At 40.0% G+C, this 21,521-nt stretch overlaps 1 protein-coding gene across 1 annotated transcript; it reads right to left on the bottom strand.

Annotated features, from left to right (window-relative positions):
• Positions 1-1,454: 1,454 nt before the first annotated feature.
• On the bottom strand, positions 1,455-17,086 carry ehd1a (EH-domain containing 1a). The gene is made up of 6 exons (XM_059346749.1): positions 16,298-17,086; positions 10,244-10,341; positions 5,517-5,758; positions 4,664-4,834; positions 2,963-3,127; positions 1,455-2,685 (listed from the first exon to the last, which is right to left on the bottom strand). Exons 1-6 carry the CDS (start codon positions 16,684-16,686, stop codon positions 2,155-2,157), a joined length of 1,596 nt encoding a protein of 531 aa, XP_059202732.1. The 5' UTR covers positions 16,687-17,086; the 3' UTR covers positions 1,455-2,154.
• Positions 17,087-21,521: the final 4,435 nt, after the last annotated feature.

The following is a 21,521-nucleotide window of genomic DNA, read 5'->3' on the forward strand; positions in this document are numbered from 1 at the left end:
TCAAAACAAGGGACAATAGTTCTGCTAACTCTTATTTCTTTGTTGTGAAATTCGGTCATTAGCGAAAGCTAGCGGCTGACTGATGCTAGCGGCTAACTGATGCTAGCGGCGCTGCTTGTTACAGCTACAAGAGTAGCCATTAGCGTATTAATGCTAACTCAAAATTGTGGTCACAACATTAGCTGACATTTCATAGCGGCGTCACAATCGTGCCAGAGAAATTCAGAGTTGAGCAAACTCAAAAACAGAAGTTAAAATATTTAGTTTAATTGTCCAACTTAAAATTTTATTTTTTATGCCTTGAAATTTTGAGTTCACCCAACATTTCTTTTTTTGCAGTGCACTGTTGTAGGTGCTGCTAATATTTTGACTCTGCTGTAAAAAACAAAAAATAAGATAAGGATAAAACCATGCATAATGTTAGAATTGGGCCTTCTATCTATCTATCTATCTATCCATCCATCCACAATAGCTGTAATAACTTATCAAGACACAAGAGAGCGCCTCCGGACTTTATCAAAGATGAAATCTGCTGCCACTGTGGGGGAAAAACAGCCGGTGAACATCATGTGTATCTGACTGACGCTGACTGATAATCTGATGATCTAGTGAGTGAGTGTGCAGAATTTCAATGAGCCTCCACGGCGGGCTGAGTGTGCTGGTGAGGGAGAGACACATGACTCTGAGAGCAACGTGAAATTGAAACATAACATTGTGTTTTTCAGATGAGGATTGATGCTCCCTTGTCAAAAGAACTGGAAAAAAACCAGGTGATGTGGAACCTGATAGATGTAAAATATGAAGGAACCGATGTGGAAAAATGTAAACATGCAGTGAAAGATATGGTACGGGAATGTGTTTACATTAATGTTGGCTTTAAATCAATCTCCTGGCTGCTGCTGCCTCCAGGTTCATGTGGGAAAAACACTCACCCATTGAGGTGCATCTGATTTACATTTCAGTTTCTTATAAATACACACTATTTGAATGATGCAAACAGTCCTCAGAGCAGGCTCACACCTGCTCAGGTTATATAATAGCACAACTTAACGTAAAGTGAAGCTTAAAGTAGCCAGCTTCAGACTCCTAATATGCCTTTAATAAAGCTGCAGCTTCCGGTCCTTCCGTTTATGATTTGTGCTCGTCTGCTTGAGCTTGAAATTGTCTCCATGTGTCTTGAAAATGCTCCAAAGAAAGTCACAAGTGTTTGGCTGCACTGCTGGTTTCAATTTGCCCTCAAAAATATGCAGCCAGAGGCGACTTCTTCATGGGCAAATGGCCTTATATGTCGAGTGGCAGAGCTGACAGTGACTCCTTCTAACCTACAGAGGGCACTGACTACACTGAAAGGATCAAAATGAGGGCGTTTCAAAATAAAAGTCAGTGTTTGGATGACCTTTAGCTGACACAGTCCTTGACATGACCCTCAATGACTGCAAATTAAAGCCACAAACTATGATTTCCTCTATTTTATTTTATTCTCTTCCAGGGAAAGTTCCGTCTGTGAGTCAAAGAACTGATGACTTCAACTGATGTATCATGGAACGATTTATTAAAAATCCACATACCCATGTCAGATGGTACAGTATTCCTTTTTATTTATCTGGCAAAATAATAAAAAGGGAAGCATTTGGAAAGAGTCAAAGATAACAGTCAGGAAATACAAAAATATAGATAAAACAATTCGAACAGCTGTTTTTGATTTATTTCCTCTTTCTCTCTCCAAATGGAAAAAAAACTATATCTCTTTGGATCAACATATAATATTATGGACTGTATACTTCAAAGACATCTTTTACACAGGATTCACAGATCCATGTTCAACCCCATCATGCAACCTCCGACTACCCGTCAGTTCATGATCCGGAAATGTCCTTTCATCAGTTTGAAAATCGACCTCCCCTCCCCTCCCGTCCCCGTTTATTTTTCTAATAGATACCTAAATAATATCCCCGAATGCACAAAGATGGACCTGCCCTCCCTCCCACCTCCCCCCTGAACCCCTCCAGTCTCTCTCTGGTGAAAAAGATCACAGCGATACCTCCTCGTGGTCAGCTTGATGAAGGTTGATCCCGTTCATGCTTGTGTTGAACATGATGCAAAGCGTTGACGTGGCTCGTCTCCAGGCTGCCTCTCTCTCCTCTTCCTCCTCCTTTAGTCCTCCATGTTCCCGCGTTTGGACGGGGGTATCAGGTGTCCAGGCAGTGCCGCCGGCAGCTCGTGGCCCTCCAGCTTCACCTTGATCAGGTGGTTGGCCAGAGCAAACTCCTCATCGTCAAGGAGGCCGTCTTTATCCACGTCTGCTAGCTTCCAGATCTTTCCCAGGACCGTGTTGGGCAGCTTGGACTTCAGCATCTCCTTCTTGGCTGCGGCGCCGGACACTTTGCCGTTGATGGGAGAGAGAGTGTAGAAGATCTCATCGTACGTTGGCTTGTCGCGACCCACCACCCACTCCAGCTCATCAATGCCTTCGCTGGCGCCCTCTCCGTAGCCGTGACCAAAGGGACCGCTCATGGTTCCCTCAAAGGCTCCGCCCTTGACAACCTGACTGGGCATTGCGGCCTCCTCCTGGCGCACCATGGCCATGAGGCGGGCAATGTCGTTGGCGAGCATGTCCTCCACTGCCTCCAGCAGCTTGGGCTTCAGCGCTGAGAACTTGGAGAAGTCCTGGCCATTCAGCAGCTCCTGGAGAGATGAGGGGGTTGAGAGAAAACAGGCATTGGTGATAGAAATAGATCAGTCGTCAATGGCTACCTATGGGTGTAGCATACAAGAGGCAGGATTTCCTGTCAAACCAGGAAAAATAAATCTCATCCCCGTCCTGGCCCATCCTGGAGAGCAAGGGCAGGAAAGAAGGGCAAAGATGTGAAGAGAGTAAAGGTTGGGAGGTCATTCTACTCTGAGCTCTTTATATAACACGCCAGAAATAGAATCAAAGTTGTTATTTCATCAGCTATCTCACCTGCATCTTGGCCAGGTTGGGGAAGTCTCCAGGTGAGATCTGGTGCTCCTTCTCAATCCGGTGGTAGGTCTCTCCCAGGTTGGCTATCAGCTCCTTCTTCTTTGAGTCCTTTCCAAACACACTTGGCATATCTTTCTTCAGAGAGCTGATGATGTAGGCCTGTACCTGGACACCAGAAAAGAAACAGAACAGACATGTTTTCAGTGATTATTGAAATGCACTTTCGTGATAACCTTGGGGAGTTGTATAATTTATATACTTAAACATTTTCTCCTCAGCAAAAGTTAAGTGTACTTACATTTAAACTAGTCGAAACTGACAGAATAAATTGATAACTGATTTTTGATGTTCAAGGGAACATATCCTATTTAGATTTGCTTCTGTAGTAAAAGTACAGGGAGAGAGGCCTGGCTGGAATCTGCACAGACTGTAAACACGTCACAGGCTTTCTGATGTTACAGAGAAGCAAATTTGTTTTTAGTCTTTATCGTTACATCTAAATTGTAACTGTAAGTTAGTAAATGATAAACAATCACGAAGAAAAAGTTGACAATTTCTTTATACCCACAGCAATATAATAACATATTGACACTTTAGTTCACCAGTTGTTCGTATAAAAGTAACTTTGATTGTATGTTTTCGATAATCATTATTTAGTGGTTGATCATTGCCAGAGAAAAGGATAAAGAGGGGACTTATCTAGCTATGAGTAACGAGTGAACACAAGAAAATAATTTCCCTATGTTTGATCAACAAAAAGAGTTTATCCCAAAAGGAAATATAAATTGGAAAAGGTTAAGGCTCATGGCAGCTCATTCAGATATTTTACTTTTCATTAAGGGTTAGGGTTTGTTCTGTGTCTGGTGTGAGGCTATGAAGCATATTCAAAGGAGTACAACTGAATTCAAGCATATTCCTAACCTTGAAAACAAAAAGGTTACAATTAAGCATTCTTTAAACTTTCAACACTTTATACAACTTTCACTTTCTTTACTTGGATGTTTGTGGTCCAACATGCAAAAGACTTGATGTGGAAACATGAATTCTGAAAGTATTTCAAGCTATGCTTCCTAAAAAATGTCCGCCGGGTATTTTTAAAGTTGAGAATTAACAAAATACTCAGAAACAGAGTGGCTGCAAAAATACCAAATCGTCCCTCTTCTCTTTTTGCAAGTGTTACAAGGTTACATGTTTATCACATTTCTATAATTTATATACATACATTTGTACTCACTTCTGTCTTTGTAAGTGTTTAATATCTTGACTAACCAAAGTTGCATAAAACAGGACTTTTTTGGGTGTAATGTTCCTCTCATGGGGCTGGAGGCCCGGGGGTAGTGATGAGAGAATGAAAGCAAAAATAAGATGCACAGATGCAGCTTATTCATCAGGTGTTTTTAGCCACTTGCCATTGGGGTTGTAATTGAAATACCTCCAAAAACATTGGATGAATTGCTCTGTCAATACGTTACTTTGTTCAATACTTTGTTTTTAACAACATGTAAAACAAATAACATCCCGACCTGCCAATTAGCTACAAGCATGCAACACCCTAAATTCAGACAAAAACATGGCGAACATTATATTTGCATAACATCAGCATGTTAGTGCTATCATTGTTAGCATGCTGATGTTAGCATTAAGCTGACAGAGCCACTGGCATGGACTCTTAGCATAGACCCAAGTAGTATCAATACTGACCTTGGCGAGGCGTGCTCGTTTAATGAGGTCATTGAGTTTGCGTAGAGCTGCATTACGTGGCAGTGACTGGATGTCCACGAACAGGTCCTGCTCCTCCGCCTCAAACAACTTCCTGTTGTCTGGAACCAGAAGGGGCTGGGCCCAGAACGACCCGATGTACACACGTACCACCTGGAATAAAGTTTGCATGAGTTAACCTCCATTAATCCCTGCTGTTCATCTGGTTACATTTACTGCCCACACCCACAAAAGAGGAAACTCTTTCACAAGACGCATACATGAAACTGCAATCTGGTTAGAATGACAACATGAAAATACATTTTTATACTCAACACCCACACACAGGATGTTTGCCCATGCAATATAGGAATGTGGGGTTGAAAAAAACAAAAAAAAAACAATGATATTTTAAAATGTATGTGTTCTGTGCTTTGAATCCTGAAGTGTAGAAAAGCTTCACAATGCAATGCACTCAAAGTCAATGAATAATTCTCTACATGATCCAAAGGTTTCTCTGGGATTGGTTTATGAATATGGCCCAGATCAAATATTAACTAAACACTCTGCAACATCATAAGACAAGCTGGGTCAAACAGTATCAGGTAGCACAAGTTTTTTCCTTTCTTTTGTTACAATAAAAACTGATAACACTGACTGGAACAATCTTAAATGTGTCACTATTCAATTACCACCTTATGAAAGTCATCTGACCTCCGTCCAGATGTACTTAAGACCCATTTTTCCCCTCAAAACAGTAACATTTCAGCCCCAGATCCAATGGAGATTAAAACACTGTCTAAATAAATTGGTTGATTACACAAAAGCTCAAATGTGAATAACAAATGCTTTTTACCTCAGGTGTGTTGATGATTTTTCCCAAAGACCACATCAGCGCTCCGTAGACCCTCATCAGCTGCTGAGTGCTGATCTGGTCGGCCTTGTTCAGAACCACGCGCATTTTGTCCTCGTGGTTCTTCAGAGCTCGGATGACCTCTGAGAACTCGTCCGAGATGTCCAGCTTGTGGGCGTCGAACAGGAGGATGATGCGGTCCACGCGCTCTGCAAACCACTCCAGCACCGCAGCAAAGTCATAACCTGGAGAGAGAAAAGAAGAAAAGATCATGTGTTTTAAAAGGGGATCTGCACAGATACTGTTTTGTTTCCATATTGCACTGTTACTGGCTTTGTTTACATTAAATTAAATTGATTTTTCCCCCACTCTGAACTGACTGACGTGTAGTTTCTGGGTTCCACAAGGAACCAAACGTTTTTGCACAATCATCTTTTAAGTCTATCTGTGGGGAAACATTTTGGATTTGGCGTTTACTACAATAGAGAGTGAAATTCTTCATTAAAAAGAGACAGACTGTAAGCATTGCTAGACACATGTCAAGCATGTGAGTTGTAATACATCAGCAACGTCAGCATCACACAACCATATTAGGAAAGAATCGGTAGGGGAGAAACAGCAAACTCTATTTTTTATTAATGTCTGATTTTAAAATATTTTAGGTTTTTTTAAGAATTCAGCAGTACTTAAAGTTTTTTTTCCATTGTGTTAAATAGTCTGACAAAAACTTTTTTTTCCAATTTTGTCTATATCGTATATTATTAAATCTCTGAATGGAAACATTTTTTATTGATGCAATGAGTGCAGAGAGAATACTGAAAATTGTTGCAATATTATTCTCCCTAAACTGCAAAACAAACCAAACTCATGTCCCCAAAACCGCAATACAAATCAAACTGTGGGCTTGTTAAACCATTTCACTCCTAGTGTTCAGTGATATCTTGGGTCAATAGTTCAGCGTCCTTGTCAGAACTATTTGTTAATATAAGAGCTCTTAGAGTGGAGTTTGACGTAGTCCTTAGATGTCGCCCTTGTTGGTTTGGTAATCAATTGAGTGAGATTCAGTTCAGAAAAAAGGTGTTTAAGTTTATTAGAACTGTAACAAAACTGTTGTGAACAGAAGAACTTGTATATTGAGGTAGTTTACCAGCCTTGTGTACTAACTTTCAATGGCTTGTCATCACTCATGTCAGTATAAATGCATGTCTCACATTTTTCACCATCACCATGCTCACAAACAGCACACCAAGCATGCTGGTGTGAAAAAAACCCAAGAGTTCAACCTAACAAAGAGCTCAAAGGCTCTAATCAGTCAATAAATTGTGTGTTAGCGCAGGTTTAATTGTGGGTTCTGCGTTCATATTCCAAGTCCTGTTGATCCATTAATGTTTAGATAAGGGCTTTCAAGAGGCAGGACAGTTTTGCACTGGTTACCTATTAACTAGCTTTACTGAGACAGCAGGGGAGGTGTATAAAGACAGTTTGAAGTCCTTTTCGGAAAATCTGACTAAATAGTATTGGGGAAAAAAGGAAGCAAGAGAGCACACATTTGACACAGACCGAAAATACAAGTGTCGAGTCTGAGCTGGAGTACAGAAACTCACTGTTCTGTTCACTTCCTTTGGTTATTTCAAGGGGACTAACTTGAATTACATAAAACAGCCTTTTTCACCGAGTTTCCCTTTGCCTCGGGGAGCTGAGGAGGGAGTGAGGAAGAGAGAATTATGGTTCTGATTAGCGTCTGTGTGTCATCTGATCAGAAAAGAATGCAGTTGTTCTAAAAGCTCATCTCGGCTGTCGCACAATCAGCGATAGATCTGCTGCACATGCATTCCAACATAGCTGGCTTTTGTCTCTGTCTGAGCACATGTATACAAAAGAGAGGCAGAGAGATACAGTAGAAGGACAAAATGAGGCTGTGATATAGAAAGATAAAAAAGGAGATTGAAAGGGAGAGAAGATGCGGGAGCGAGTAAAAGTGAAAGTAAAAGACGAATGTAATCAGAGATGGATCAGGGGAAAACACCTTAGATAAAAAGAAGTTTAGGCCTGTTTGTGACCATGACAGCATGTGAAAGTAGGGAGGGCTAAAAGGGGATTTTTTGAAGTCCAAGATCCCCATGGGAGCAAGCTGAGGACATTTGCTCATTTGCTCTCAAGTCTGTTTTTAACACACGTGTCAGAGAATCCGACGGAGAGACAGCTGCTCAAGCTTAGACTTACTTATAGCACATATTAGCATTGAGAACTGCTGCGTCTCTTCCATGTGGATGGACCAGCAGGAATACACCCATGCATTCATGACCAGTTTAGACAGGCTTCATAACCACGTGCCAATCACTGACTGACCAGGCTGTCGAGTTATTTGTCTTGTTTAAAAATCTAAAATCTGGCGATATTAGAAAACACATTTTCATTCAGAGCTCTTCGAAAATTAAATGAATAGTTTGCTTCCGCCAGGCGCTTGTTAGCTTAGCTTAGTTTAGCTTAAAGAATGGTGATAGGGAAAACAGCTAGCCTAGCTCTGTCCAGAGGCAACAAAAACTACCATCACCTCTTGTTTGTCTACATAAACCGTGTAAAGTGTAAAAAAGAATTTAGGGCTGCAACTTAACATTATTTCCATATATGTATTTTCATCTGAATAATCACTTCCAACTATTTTCCCCCCCTTCTGACAGCTAAATTTGCTGAATGGCATTAAAACTTGTCAGAATTCATGTCAAGTCATCAACAGTAACTATGGGAAAGAAGCCAAGTAGTTCTGCAATATCACAGTTTCGTTATAGTTTCATCACTTCATGGTTCAACAAGGAACAAATTCTGAGCCACACTTGCTGACCTCATCAAAAATGAATCCATATGAAAGTATTATGCAATGACAAAGCATTCATGAATGGACAACACATTTTTATCATTTGTGAACATAAAGCTGTCTGTACTGACACACACACACACATGCCCGTCACACCTCAGCTGCACAATCCAATCCGTCCTGTTTATATATGACACAATGAGTACAGTATGCCTAGGTAGTACAGTATTGTATCTGTGTTTATACAGAAACAGTTAAGAGGATAACGTGTGTGTCTGTGTGTGTGTACGTGTGTAGGGGGGGGGGGCCTTGAGAGAGAAAAGTGAGTGTATCGGTCGTCTGTTCTCCAGAGTAAGAATGTACAAGTATGTATGTATAGAAACAAAACCAAGGTATGAGGTATCAGCTTTCATTTGCTACTTCTCTTTTTAGACAGGGTCACCTCGACACGAGTCATTCATACAGACACTTCCTTTTGTTTGTTATCAGATGGCACTAATTTACGCTTGCATGTTTTATTTGCCTCTTTTGGCCTCTCGGTGTCTTATGCCAACCATCTGTACACTCTCCATCTCTGCCCCTGTTTCTTGTAAGGGCTGCAGCTATTTTCAGTATCACTTTGTCTGACAAGTATTTTCTCTACTAACTGATTTAAGATTTGATCCATGAAATGTCAGAAAACAATAAAAAATGCCTATAAAAATGTCATAAATTCCAAAGTACTGTCTTCAATTTGCTTTTTTGCGCTCCCAACTGTCCCCAACCCCAAAGATGTTCAGTGATAGATCTTAGTAACAAACAATTCCTCATATGGAGAAGCTATAACTAAAGAATGTTTGGCACTGCTGCTGGAAAACTGCCTTAAATGATTAACCACTTGTGTAAATAGATGCCAATTAAATTTTCTGTTGATTGACTGTCATTTAAACTCTGCATCTTCACATTTTTTCTCTTGTCCTTCTGGCTGTGTCGTGGGAAATCCAACTCAATGATAAAGAGCAGATTTAGTGACTGTGTATGAGCTCTCTGGGGCGGTGGTGGTGGTGGGGAGGGGGGGGGGGGGGTAAGTCTTGGGAAACTCTGCTATGTTTGCCATTTTACTCCACATCCTTTCCCTAGAGTACACAAAAACTCTTGTATGTGTGCTTCCTCTTAAAGGGGCTCAGATCAGGTAGAAAAAGCAGAAGTTGTGCTCAGCTGCTCTGTTATCTTCTGCATGAATTCTGTAGGATCATCAAAAGTAAAACTAAAACTGTGAATGTGGCAATTTTGGAGTGACCCTGTAGGGCGTAGAATATTTGGAACATGTGGAAAAATTGACAAAAATGTGAATAGATATATTTCCGGAGAGCACTGGGAAATGACTCAGATATAAAATGATATATGATACAGCAAAGGATACAGGAGAGGGTACACAGCTACATAGAGGAAATGTTTTTGACGAGTGTCGCTAATTCTGTCTTTTAATCTAAACCTGGCGATAAGAAAAACTGTATCAGTAAGGAGGGAAGACCACAGGTACAGAGACAGGAAATTAACTTCAAAGTGCTTTGTAAACTCTCCCTGCAGCAATCAAGCTATGAATGCCTCCATCAGCTTTACATGACCTGTTTGGTTAGGCTTTGACCTGAGGTTGTTGTGAGTTAAATACCTGTTTGACAGCACTATGAGCCAGAGCAAAGTTGACTTTGTAGAGTGCATACCAAACCAACATACCAGAGCAAGACTTAAGGAAACGAAATGTATGTAGGTTGTTCAAGCCTGTTTCCCTTTCAAATATGAACTTGTAACTTCCTGTGGGTTAATTCTGCATGCAGTGTTACAGACTTTTTGAGCAGAGAGGGTGTGGCCCTGTCACACAGTAGTAATATGAGTGAATATGTGAGTAAAGTGTGGGTGTTTATGTCAGGCAGACCTCTGCTTATCCTCTGTTTCTCTCCCGACAGGATTCCAGGAGTATCGATGATACTGATGCTCTCCAGGACCGGGTTAGGCATCTGGGCACACATGAACCTGGCAAGAAAAAACAGTAATGAGAGGGGGGACAGGGCACAGAGAGGAGAAAAAGAAAGTAGAAAGGCAAAGAGGTTCGAAAGTAGGAGGCATGGGGGTAGAAAGGGAGGGTGGGAGAGTTGCAAAAAACCAGTCTAGTATGAGTGTTTATACATAAGCTTGGCATTAAACAGACATTATTCTGGAGCTCTTCAGTAACAACCTTAATGCTCTCAGGCACTAACACTAGTGGAATACCCTTGCTGGATAAGACACACAGCTAATTCACAAAGCAGCAGTGGGTGGAAGGGAAAGGTTTTGGTTCAGGGTGTTGCCATCCAAAGAGGAGCTTTTTTTGCTAACACAGCTTATACGAAAATACTTTTTTTACCATGTGGGAATTTCATATAGAGTATTTATTTGTTTAATGACTAGAGACAATTATATGATGTGATATATGACATTATTAAGATATGAAATGACCAACAGCGGGATACAAGATGATGGTCATGTCAACCTGTCCTATTCAGAAGTCCCTGCAGGTAAACAATGTCTATATTTATAAAACAAGTTGATGATAGTGGGTGGATTTTAAAATAAAATGGCAAGGTACCAGAGTTTTTGTAACACAACACATTTGATGCCTGGTTTGTCATTCAACCTTGACACTTAGGCGGAAACTAAACAGCCTCATTCCACGTAATTACTAATCCATGAATGACGAATCATTGCACATCTAAAATTTCATGAAATAGTGACTCGTGAGCCTTGCTTGTAGGAGGCTACCATTGATGTAGGAATGTTAGGGAAACACTGGGACAATACATTATGAGTTACGACTGTAGGCCTGAGTCATTCCCAACGCAACATAATTGACTACACAATGACCTCCTTTAAGCTGGAACACTTGGGGTTTAAACTTTAAAGAGGAGTGTTGCTCTCCAGCAGAAATCAAGCCAAGACACACACACGCACACAAACGCAGACAGAAATACACACTATAAAGCGTGAGAGGATGAGTGGTTTTGCATAAACCTACGGCGTCCCACGCAGGACAAAGAAGGGGATTGTTAAGACACCCCACAGCTGAGAGTTGTACTTCTCGCTCTGCTGCCCTTTCCCTCAATCTGAACCGATACTCACAACATGAGCTCAGAGGCACCGGGTCATAAGACCGGGAGAACCATGCTTTTACATTCCTGCTCCAACCACACGGAGGGCAGACACACATGTACACACACACACACACCACAAACCCTAACAGAGATCCCATACCACACGTAGGGAGGAAAAAGGAAAATCCAAGGACAATGAACAAGTCAAAGAAATATGAGAGGTGGGCTCCTTGCTTAGAGATCCTGTGCATACTATTACATTACAATAACAGTGTGTGCCAAAGATAACAAACATGCCAGTTTTTCCAATCCCTCACATAGCTGATGGCGTATGATATTGAGTAGGAATTTTGGTGCATGCTTTCCATTCAACTATCTATCCCAACATTTTCCACAGAGAGCTTGTAGGAAAAAATCCTCTGATTAACTCGAGCTGGAATTCTTAGAAACAGAAGACCCTGCCAGGCACGCACAGGGGCCCTGACAGCCTTGAACCATCTTAAATCCTTCCCTGTACAATAATGTCTCGAGAAAGTGAGAAACCCATCTTCTCTTTGAGGTTGTGACCTTGGCATCTCGGCCTGGGTTAATACTTCACGTCAGACCTCTCATGTGACTGAAAGAGGGTCTTCCTCTCTGGCCCCACCTCCTGCCCTTTGACCTTCCTTCACATGGTAACCTCAACTTCCCATAGAGAAAAGGAAACAGGGAGGCTGGCACTTGCACTAGGGATATGAGAGGTTACAACTCTGGCACTTTTCCATGTTTTCTTCCTCTAAAATGTTTTGTTTTAGTATGTGTATTATTTCTACATCTATATATCAATATTAACACGTGTCCTCATGTGTATTTGTTTGTTGTTTGTTATGTTATGTAAAGGCTGTGCATATGTCAACCCCTATCGGAGTAAAGTGCAGAGTCAGTGTCCTGGAATAAAAGGCCATGGGCAGGACAGGACGGACCGGGACAGTGTAGGCCAGGGTGGGCCAGTGCGGAACTTAAACTTTGCTGACTCGGGTTTTACTGACTAATGGCTTTCAGAGAGCACAAACACACTGAGGCCCCCTGACTGCAGTGGTATTTTAACCAAAAGGAAGCAAGAACTAAAAAAAAATGCAGGTTTATCTGCAGATACATTTATGGATTTAGTACAAATGAGTGCACATCATTCTGAAACTAACTTAAAAACAGACATAATAAAAGGTGTAAAATAAAAAGACCACTAGCTTTTGGGTTTGCCATATCCAAGAGCAAAACTAGAAGGTGTGTGTATCACATGATGATTTCTGTTTACTCTCTTCATAAATAACGGGTTATAAGAAAGGGTAATCCAGTCTGAGACTGGTAGTTAAACGCTAATCTGTAGGTTGAATGACTATAGTTAAAGAACTACACCATAGAACTGCCATCACGCAGAGCAAGACCTTGTGTGCTCCACTAACATTAACTTTTCCACTCCGCTTTAAATCAATCAATAAACAATCTGTACCCAGTTGCATAAAACCACTTAGGCAGACATTGAATTTTCATGTAATGATGTTTTAGAATAAAATTAGATGCTACTAAAGAGTTCCCAAATGGGGAACTTGGGGTTTGCGGTCAGCTGAAGTTGTGACCATCTTCAAAGGGAGTCAATAAAATGTACACAACAAATAAAGCCATAGACCAATAAACACACTACTCCCATCCTCTTGTGGTCAACACACACGTGTGATTAGGACTAATCAAATGCTGCAAGACGTGTTAGTTGGTGTAAGTCCTGTCAATTTGTTTTAATCATGTGACTTCAAACTTAACAGATGGTGTTATACCATGTGAGGTAATGTTGCATCAGAGTAGTCTCTATAAAGTGAAATAATTTATGGCAATTGAAGAGTAGGAGATACAAAGACACATTTTGGGACAGGGAAAATATTTCTGCAATATTTCATCTATGGTTCGTTTCGCAGCAAGATTTGTCACATTGATTTTGTTACTTTTTGCCACATCTTCTCCTTGTGCGTATTTGTTATGGCTTTGTTAAATTTACTTTGGATTATGCTCTTGCGCTTTCCATATTCTTCGAGGAGAACATTCTTATCTTCAGTCCATTTAGGTTTTCTTTTCCTTGTTAACTTAAGTGCACATAGGCAGACAGTAATGTAAAAGCCTTAGTATAAAGGAAAGGAGAGAAGTGTAGGGGCTAAATGAGTACTTTTGCTTAGAGATTGTTTTGTACATAGATGAGAATTTTCAGTTTGAATATTAAGGTTTGAGTTTCTACAACAACTAATTTATACAACAGGGCGGTTATCCTTAATGTCATCCTAAATACTTCTATGAATAACAACACATTTAGTTAAGTGAAAGCCAATGGCCAACTCAAATACTTTTAGCCTTCTCAAAGGAGAGTGGAAAACTAGCCCGGTCTGAGCCAAAAGCAGCCCAGATCCAAATGTTTGTCTGGATCTCTGATTCTCAGCCATTGGCCTGCTCTGGGCTATGTGCCATCACAGCTGATTCATTCTAAACCTACAGCTACACAGAGCTGTTCTATCACATCATGTACCTGCTATTGTCATACATCATACATACATTATGTTACGTATGATCATGTGAGTTTTTCCTGAGCCAATAAATGATCACTCAAGCCCAACATCAAAGAGAACCACGGGTCCCATGATCTCACAGGCACACGTCCAACAGTTTGACAAATGATGCTACAATGGACAATAGCTTTTGTTTACGCATAATCTTATCTGCTTTCCGCTCAAGTCTGTAATTGACTCCAGAAGTATGAATTGTGGCCAATAAGGTCTAACACCCCAGACTTTTCTAAAAAGTGTTATCTGAAATGCATGACTTCACTTTTCTGAGTTGGACTGATGCCATTTGGCAGAAACTTGCACTCTTGCAAGATAAAGCAAACACTCCACATAATTCAGGGAAGCGACCTCAATGGATAATAGGAAATAGGGATAACTGGATAAGTGTCGACTTGAGTGTTTATAACATATGGCTACACAACACACTTGATAATCTGATAACAACAGATTAAGATCATGACTGTCCACAAATAAGTCACTTGTGAATTATTTGTCCATCTGTTTGTCTGGCTTTTCCTGTGCTGGATGACACCACCACACTGACAACTGGAAAGAGAGGGGATGTACCCACATCCTCTAGGAAGTGACAGCATCAACAGTCAGATGTCAGCCTTCTGATGTCATCACAAATCCACACACAACAGACTGGATTAAGACGTTTTCACAAATCACAGTCACACCCACTTTGACTAGTCGAATCACCTGGCACTGAGTTTTTCTCTCTCTATACGGTTCACTTGTTTCACTTTCTCGTATGCTTTCATTTTACTCTATCATTTCCACATTTTACCATTCTCATCTTGCCATAATGAGTGAAAGCCCCACCTGAGCAATAATGAGTCATCTGAGTTTTTTCCCAATGAGGGCGTTTTTAAAGCAGGCTTTGACATTGGGGCTGAATACCAGGCTTAAGTGTCACAGTGATTCATAAGAAGGGTTCTGGGTTTCCTCAGAATTTCTGGATCCATATATCAGCATGTGGATCAAACTCCAATGAGCTGAATGTCTTTGTGAAACACCTGCTGACTCAATGAAACAATACTACAAGCAACTAGATAACCACACCAAAAAACCTTTAAACCTTCCTGATAGTATTTCATAAGACAAACAGGTAGTGAATAGGGGAGGAGACTTGCCGGCTTCTTCTGATGAGGTAACACTTATATGACCAGGGGGTAAGAAACTTGTGGCACCTACATCCGAGGGCAGGACAAGGTCAACTTGCTGCCTAGCAACACCTACAACTATTTCTATGTTCAAGGGGCCAAGCTGTGACATTGGGACAAAACGCTCTGTCACCAGTGGCTCTGCCAGGTGCTTTGAAGTGCCCAGAAAAGGGTATGGTGCAATGTTAGCTGGCAGGATTTCATCCAAAGTGAAAGGGCTTCCTTGTCAATGGGATCAGGTGTTGTAAAGCACCTTCCTGTCCTTTGCTTTGCCATACACATAACGGCTCTTTTACATAGCTATTGACACTAAACAATCGCATTTTCTCAGGATGATGAAAGAGGGACATCTCTCACACACACTTGTCTATGAGACTCCTGGGAAAATTGTGCAACAGCATACTGTGAATTTACCTGTCTGGTACATGTAAGGACATGCAGGGAGGGCATTTAAACCTTGGGTGATGTGCTACTATGACGTGTTTCTTTCAAAAGCTGTATTAACTTATGTCATTTCACAACAGGCATGACATTGACATCTTCATTCCAATCACACATTAATAAATGAGACTCTTAAATTATTAACCCTCTGAAATCTTGGGCTATTATGTCCTTTAAAAATCTAATTAATTTTTAACTTCGACTTACTTGGTAAAAATGTTGAACCCAAAAGAAACAAAGGAAACATAAAATCTCATCTTGAAAATGATATTTCAATACACATCATTTTAAATGTTAATGTAATACATACATACATATAATACAGGTTGCAAATATTACATATAGCAGGTAAAATGAGAATAATCTCTAGTCTAGTCTAGTAATCTCTTTTATACTACATATATTTGACATTATCTCCGGTTTTACTTGGCCGAATATAATCCCAAAAAGATCTGGCATGGAGTTTCAAGGCAGAACTTTAAAGGGCAGCTGGTGGCAAGACTCAATGTTACTTCATTTTTACGTCTTCACCTTATGAAGAAGTAATGTGCCGGGGCTTTAATGGACTCTAGAGGGTTACGTTCCTATAATCCTAGTGTTTTACATTTTTCACATTACTTAGTGTAAGCTGTTTAATATGGCCGGCGGACTTGGACCTAGCTCCAGTTACCTGTTCAGGAAGGCGTTGCCAAAGGCGTTGAGTTTGCGGAAGGGCTTCTTGGGGTCGACCACCAGCGCGTTACCCGGGATCACCCCATCCTGCTCGCCGTGCATCACCGCGATGAAAGAGTCCGTGGTCGGCTCGGGGCCAATCCGCATACCGGGGAAGTCCTGCTCCATGAGGTGGCGGATGAACGTGGTCTTCCCGGTGGAGTACTGGCCCACCAGGAGGACCATGGGCTTGTTGTCGAAGTCGGCATCTTCGAGTGCCGGGGAGTGGAAGTCGTGGAACCGATACGTGTCCTCCAGCGGGAACAGCTTGGTCCGGTAGAGCCGCCGCAAACCCTCCGACACGTTCTGGAACAGCTCCGGGTCCTTCTTCAAGTTTTTTCTGAACATGATTACTGATTTCTGCACTTCTGTAACACAGCTGTGCCGGTCTCCTCTTGAATAAATGTGTCGTTTCGTGGTGTGGATCTCTCACACCGTCAAGAGAGCAGCTGCCTGCTGGAATGAAGCAACGGCTGGGCGAGGTCTGGGAAGTTTCTGTCCCCACCCTCCTCTCCGCTAGCTAGTAGCCACACACTGCCGGTTAGTCATTCAGGGAGGGCTCCCTCTTCAGCTGACGTGTGCTAACGTAAGATAGCTCCTAGTTTCAGTCCACCATGAATACTTTGCCCCAGGCGGCTAGATATCCTCTGATATTCCAGTACCGGAACTGTGTAACAGTTACAACCGTTAGAGCTGCTCTTAGCCGTTCGCTAACTCGCTAAGCAACCGGCTGTCAGTTAGTGAACCCCCACACGCGGAGACCGGAAATGTATTTATTTCACAATAAAAGCGCCAGTCCAATATCCAATAAACAAAACATATTAGTTTATTATGCTCCCTACATTAAAAACCCACATTTAATCACCTCATACTCTTTTTTCTTTCCTACCCCCCCCCCCCCCCCCCCCCTTTTTACTTAAAAGGGGTATGTTGTGCTGTTAATATTAATTATAAACGGCATGTATCATTTTGTCTATCTTATTCATTCATGTTGCTTTCATTTTCATTTTCATTTATGGTTTTGGTTTTACATTTCAAATGGCTGTATCTATTTGAAGGTCACCATGATACTTAATACTTTATTTATTTATATATATATACTTTATTTTTTGTTTTGTTTTTACTTTACATAGTTAATATAATGTATTTCTCAGACTGGATGATTTCTTTTTCTTTTTACTTTTCTTTTTTCTTTTTTTACCTCAAAAACTTGTTTTGTATTTTTCTTTTTACTTGAGCAGCCTATTTCCAATTTACTGTATGTTACTTTATGCTTCCACTAGACTACATTTTGGAGGCAAATATTGTAGTTTTATTTTACGGCAATACAATATTTTGACAGCTTCAATTACTTTGCACATTCAGGTTATCAACAAAAAATAAGAATCAGCCTCACCTTTACCAGCTGCAACAATAAAGTGATATACACATTCAATGCATTACTGATCATAATCCAGTAACATGGTATAAATGTCCTGATAATTAATTTTTAACTTCGACTTACTTGGTAAAAATGTTGAACCCAAAAGAAACAAAGGAAACATAAAATCTCATTTTGAAAATTATATTTCAATACACATGATTTTAAATGTTAATGTAATACATACATACATATAATACAAGTTGCAAATATTACATATAACAGGTAAAATGAGAATAATCTCTAGTTCTATATTTTTATACTAAATATATTTTACATTATCTCCGGTTTTACTTGGCCGAATATAATCCCAAAAAAATCTGGCATGGAGTTTCAAGGCAGAAACTCCAACTTTAAAGGGCAGCTGATGGCAAGACTCAATGTTACTTAATTTTTATGTCTTCACGTTATGAAGAAGTAATGTGCCGGTGCTTTCATGGACTCTAGAGGGTTACGTTCCTATAATCCTAGTGTTTTACATTAGTTTTACATAGTTAATATAATGTATTTCTCAGACTGGATGATTTCTTTTTCTTTTTACTTTTCTTTTTGAATTTTTTACCTCAAAAACTTGTTTTGTATAGATTGGTGGATTACATCACTTGAATTGACCTTTTAAAACAGCAACCAAAACATGCTGTACTCCTCGTTTCACTCTTAATACTAAAACTAAACTAAAAAGTATTCTTCTGTTGCAGTCCTTTGAGATGCCATCATGTCACAATAAAAGCTTTGTATGTTTAATTGGTCAGCTTAACCCGTGATATACTATGTTTTGACACCTTATACACCTCTTTATGTAAGTATTATAGATTACACTTCAATAAAAGTATTTAATTCATTCATACATTCATTATCTTGACATTGAACCAGAAAAGAGGATTATTTTTTGGGGTGTGCCATAATGTCAGTGTGAAAGCATTTTATTTTCCATTTGTTAAAGTCATTTCTGATGCTATATCTTCTGACAAACCATTTATAGATACAGAACCATATGTTACATGCTCTCTCTTTTTTTTTTTTTTTGTTTAACCTCTGATGTATATGCAATGTCAGCAGTGTTTAGTTTATGACACTTGAATAAAATAATTCATTCATTAATCATCAGTTCAAGGTATCGTCATTTTTTGACATCCAACATTTAGGTGTTGCTTGTGAAGTTTAAAACTTAAATTTTAACCTCAAGCATGGAATTGCACATGTATAAAGCTCTCTCTCATACACATACTCATACACAATTTCTCATGATATAGAGGTGTTACTCAGTGTCATCTATATATTTTATCTGTACAAACAGCACAAAAGAAAAGACAGAAAGACGGGTATATTCACTTTATTTCATTTCAAATAGCAGCCTACAAAGAAATACGCATAAAAAATTACACATAATATAAAAACAGCAAAAAAAGAAGACGATACTGTACAAAAAAACACTGAGTTGTGAAATTCAGATGTGTGAACTGTGAGCTGCAGGGAGTCCCAGCAGCTTTTCGACGACAGAGGGTGTCCCACCACAGATAACAGCAGCTCCACTGGAAGCCAGAGTTTTTCCATATGGAGATGCTGTTACAGCTGGTGAGACCCACATAAACAGCACCGCTGACAGCACATGCAGACCATGTGAACATGATGGTGGTAGTATTAATTTCACCACAATGTTGGCGGTACAGTTTTCTTCCAACATCTGCCATTACAGTAAGATAAGAAGATGGACGGTATCATGAGCTGTGATTTGTTCCTTATGTGATCCTCTTGTGTTTAATGTGTGTGTTATATGGAGTGTGAATTGTTCAGGTCCAGGATTAAAGGATTACTGTCACAATATCCTGAAACTGCCAAGTCCCCAACAATGTCTCATAAGCATTTCCCAGAAGGACATATTTTAACTACACCAGTGTGATAAAAGTAAAATGATGCTGCCCTCTTCTGGTCGGGCCTACACTGACTAGATGACATCAAACTGCTTGACTGCATATTTTTTATCTGAGCCCTCATGTGATAATACCACCCACACCTAATAAAAAGTTAGTAAAATATAATCCACCAGCTCCAGATCTTGGTTTTTTACTGCTTCTAAGACACAAGTTACCCTTTTGACACCAATAAAATCAGGGTCATTCACTCAATGAAAGAGTGATAGGAGACAGGAGGGAGTGCCATCGCAGTAAACGAATTGTAGCCTTTAGACCATTGAAATTAATCTTTTACACACAGGCATTGATATGGCATAATTTCCTCTTTCCTCCTTTTCTCTCTCCACTCATCCCGACTGAGCTTTGACCCTTAACCCTCTCCTCCAGTGCAAAACAGGGCCATAAAGCAATTTAAGGGTAAACCAAAGAGACCTTCACTCCTGTTGTGTCCTTCGACTTTGCCCATCCAGCTATAAACTTCATAGATAATTCCACTAAGAAAGTGTTAATACCATTTTCAGAGTCTGTTTTTCTAATCTCAGCACTCAAATGAATGAATGCTGTGTTGCTAACTGAACACTAGTAGACATCTTCACTCTGCCAGGTGTCTTCAGGTTAAAGTCTACAGCGATTACCTTTTATATCATGAACAGATTTTTTTTCAGTCAATATTAAGATTCCTCTTTCAAGCAGATATTTTGGCGTATAGATATAACAAATAGAGCCATTCCATTGTAGAAAGTAAATGTAAAATGTTTAAAGATTTTATGAATGAAAGCATGCCGCCTTGCAACAAATAATTCAATTAATTTCAGAAGCATTCAGAGTTGTATTCAGTTTTTACTCATTTGATAATAACCATTTTGGATATGTCTTTATAGCCATTTAGTTTACTTCAAGTGAGGCGGAAATATTGCTCAAAGGATGATCTGTGATTGACTGATCAAAGAAAAATGAGTGCACTTCCTGTGGCAGGTTGCTTGCAGAGTGAATGCACAGTTAATATCTAATAAATACAAAATTACTTCATAAAAAAAAGTTCATACTCACCAAATAAATACTGCAAATAAGGCTTGTTTCAGTCATTTACTCTGAGGAAAAAGTGGAAAACAGAAAAAAAGATGAAGTGAGAGTGCAATGAAATGCAAGCCAAACAAATAAATGATAAACAGGAAAGAAAAACAGTTAGCGTATGAGCTTTTAAAAGAGGAGCGGAGACAGACAGACGTGAGCAGGTGGAGGCAGAAGTCTGTCTCTGAGTAATGGCAGAGTCCTGAATGAGGGCTGCTTAAGACTGCGTGGGACAGAGAGAAAAAATTAATCATTACACTCACTGTAAATATGTAACAGGCCCAACGTTCCCATAAAAGTCAGCAAATTGCATTCTGTTTGATCGCCCACTTGCAAAAGAGGATGGGATAAAGTCATGCAAGATGGAGAGCAGCCAATAAGAGACACCATCCTGATCTATAAAGCACTTCAAATCAGCCTCCTCAAACTTTGTCACTGCTTCCTGCCTCGGCTGTCACATTTTCCAAAAGTTATTAAGACAAAACCTCATGTGTAGATGACTTTATTGTTTTTAGCTGATTATCAACCAACTAGAGGAACAATTATCCACAGCTGCACATCCAGGAAGCACAAAAATGTTTATTTTTCTTTTTTCCCCCTCTTTACAGTAAACAAAGAACCTGTTGTGCTTGTTTTACTGCTTACATCATTTAGAATGAAAATGAAAACAATGCCTTTTCAGTTAACAGGTTTTAAAAACTGATTTAACAGATGAAAATTAATTCAGGCTACAAACCCTGTGAAAGCACACTTAAAAAGATATGTTTTAAATGTTTAAA

This window comes from Centropristis striata, chromosome 12 (genome assembly GCF_030273125.1).
Source record: "Centropristis striata isolate RG_2023a ecotype Rhode Island chromosome 12, C.striata_1.0, whole genome shotgun sequence".
Classification (NCBI taxonomy): Eukaryota; Metazoa; Chordata; class Actinopteri; order Perciformes; family Serranidae; genus Centropristis; species Centropristis striata.

Bases quoted from the DNA above. Each gene is read 5' to 3' on its own strand.
- ehd1a (XM_059346749.1), bottom strand. From the start codon at position 16,686: ATGTTCAGAAAAAACTTGAAGAAGGACCCGGAGCTGTTCCAGAACGTG. The intron at 10,342-16,297 runs GTAACTGGAGCT...TTTTCTTGCCAG, and splicing joins GGCAACGCCTTCCTGAACAG to GTTCATGTGTGCCCAGATGC. The intron at 3,128-4,663 runs GTCAGTATTGAT...TCTGGTGTCCAG, and splicing joins AACGAGCACGCCTCGCCAAG to GTACAGGCCTACATCATCAG.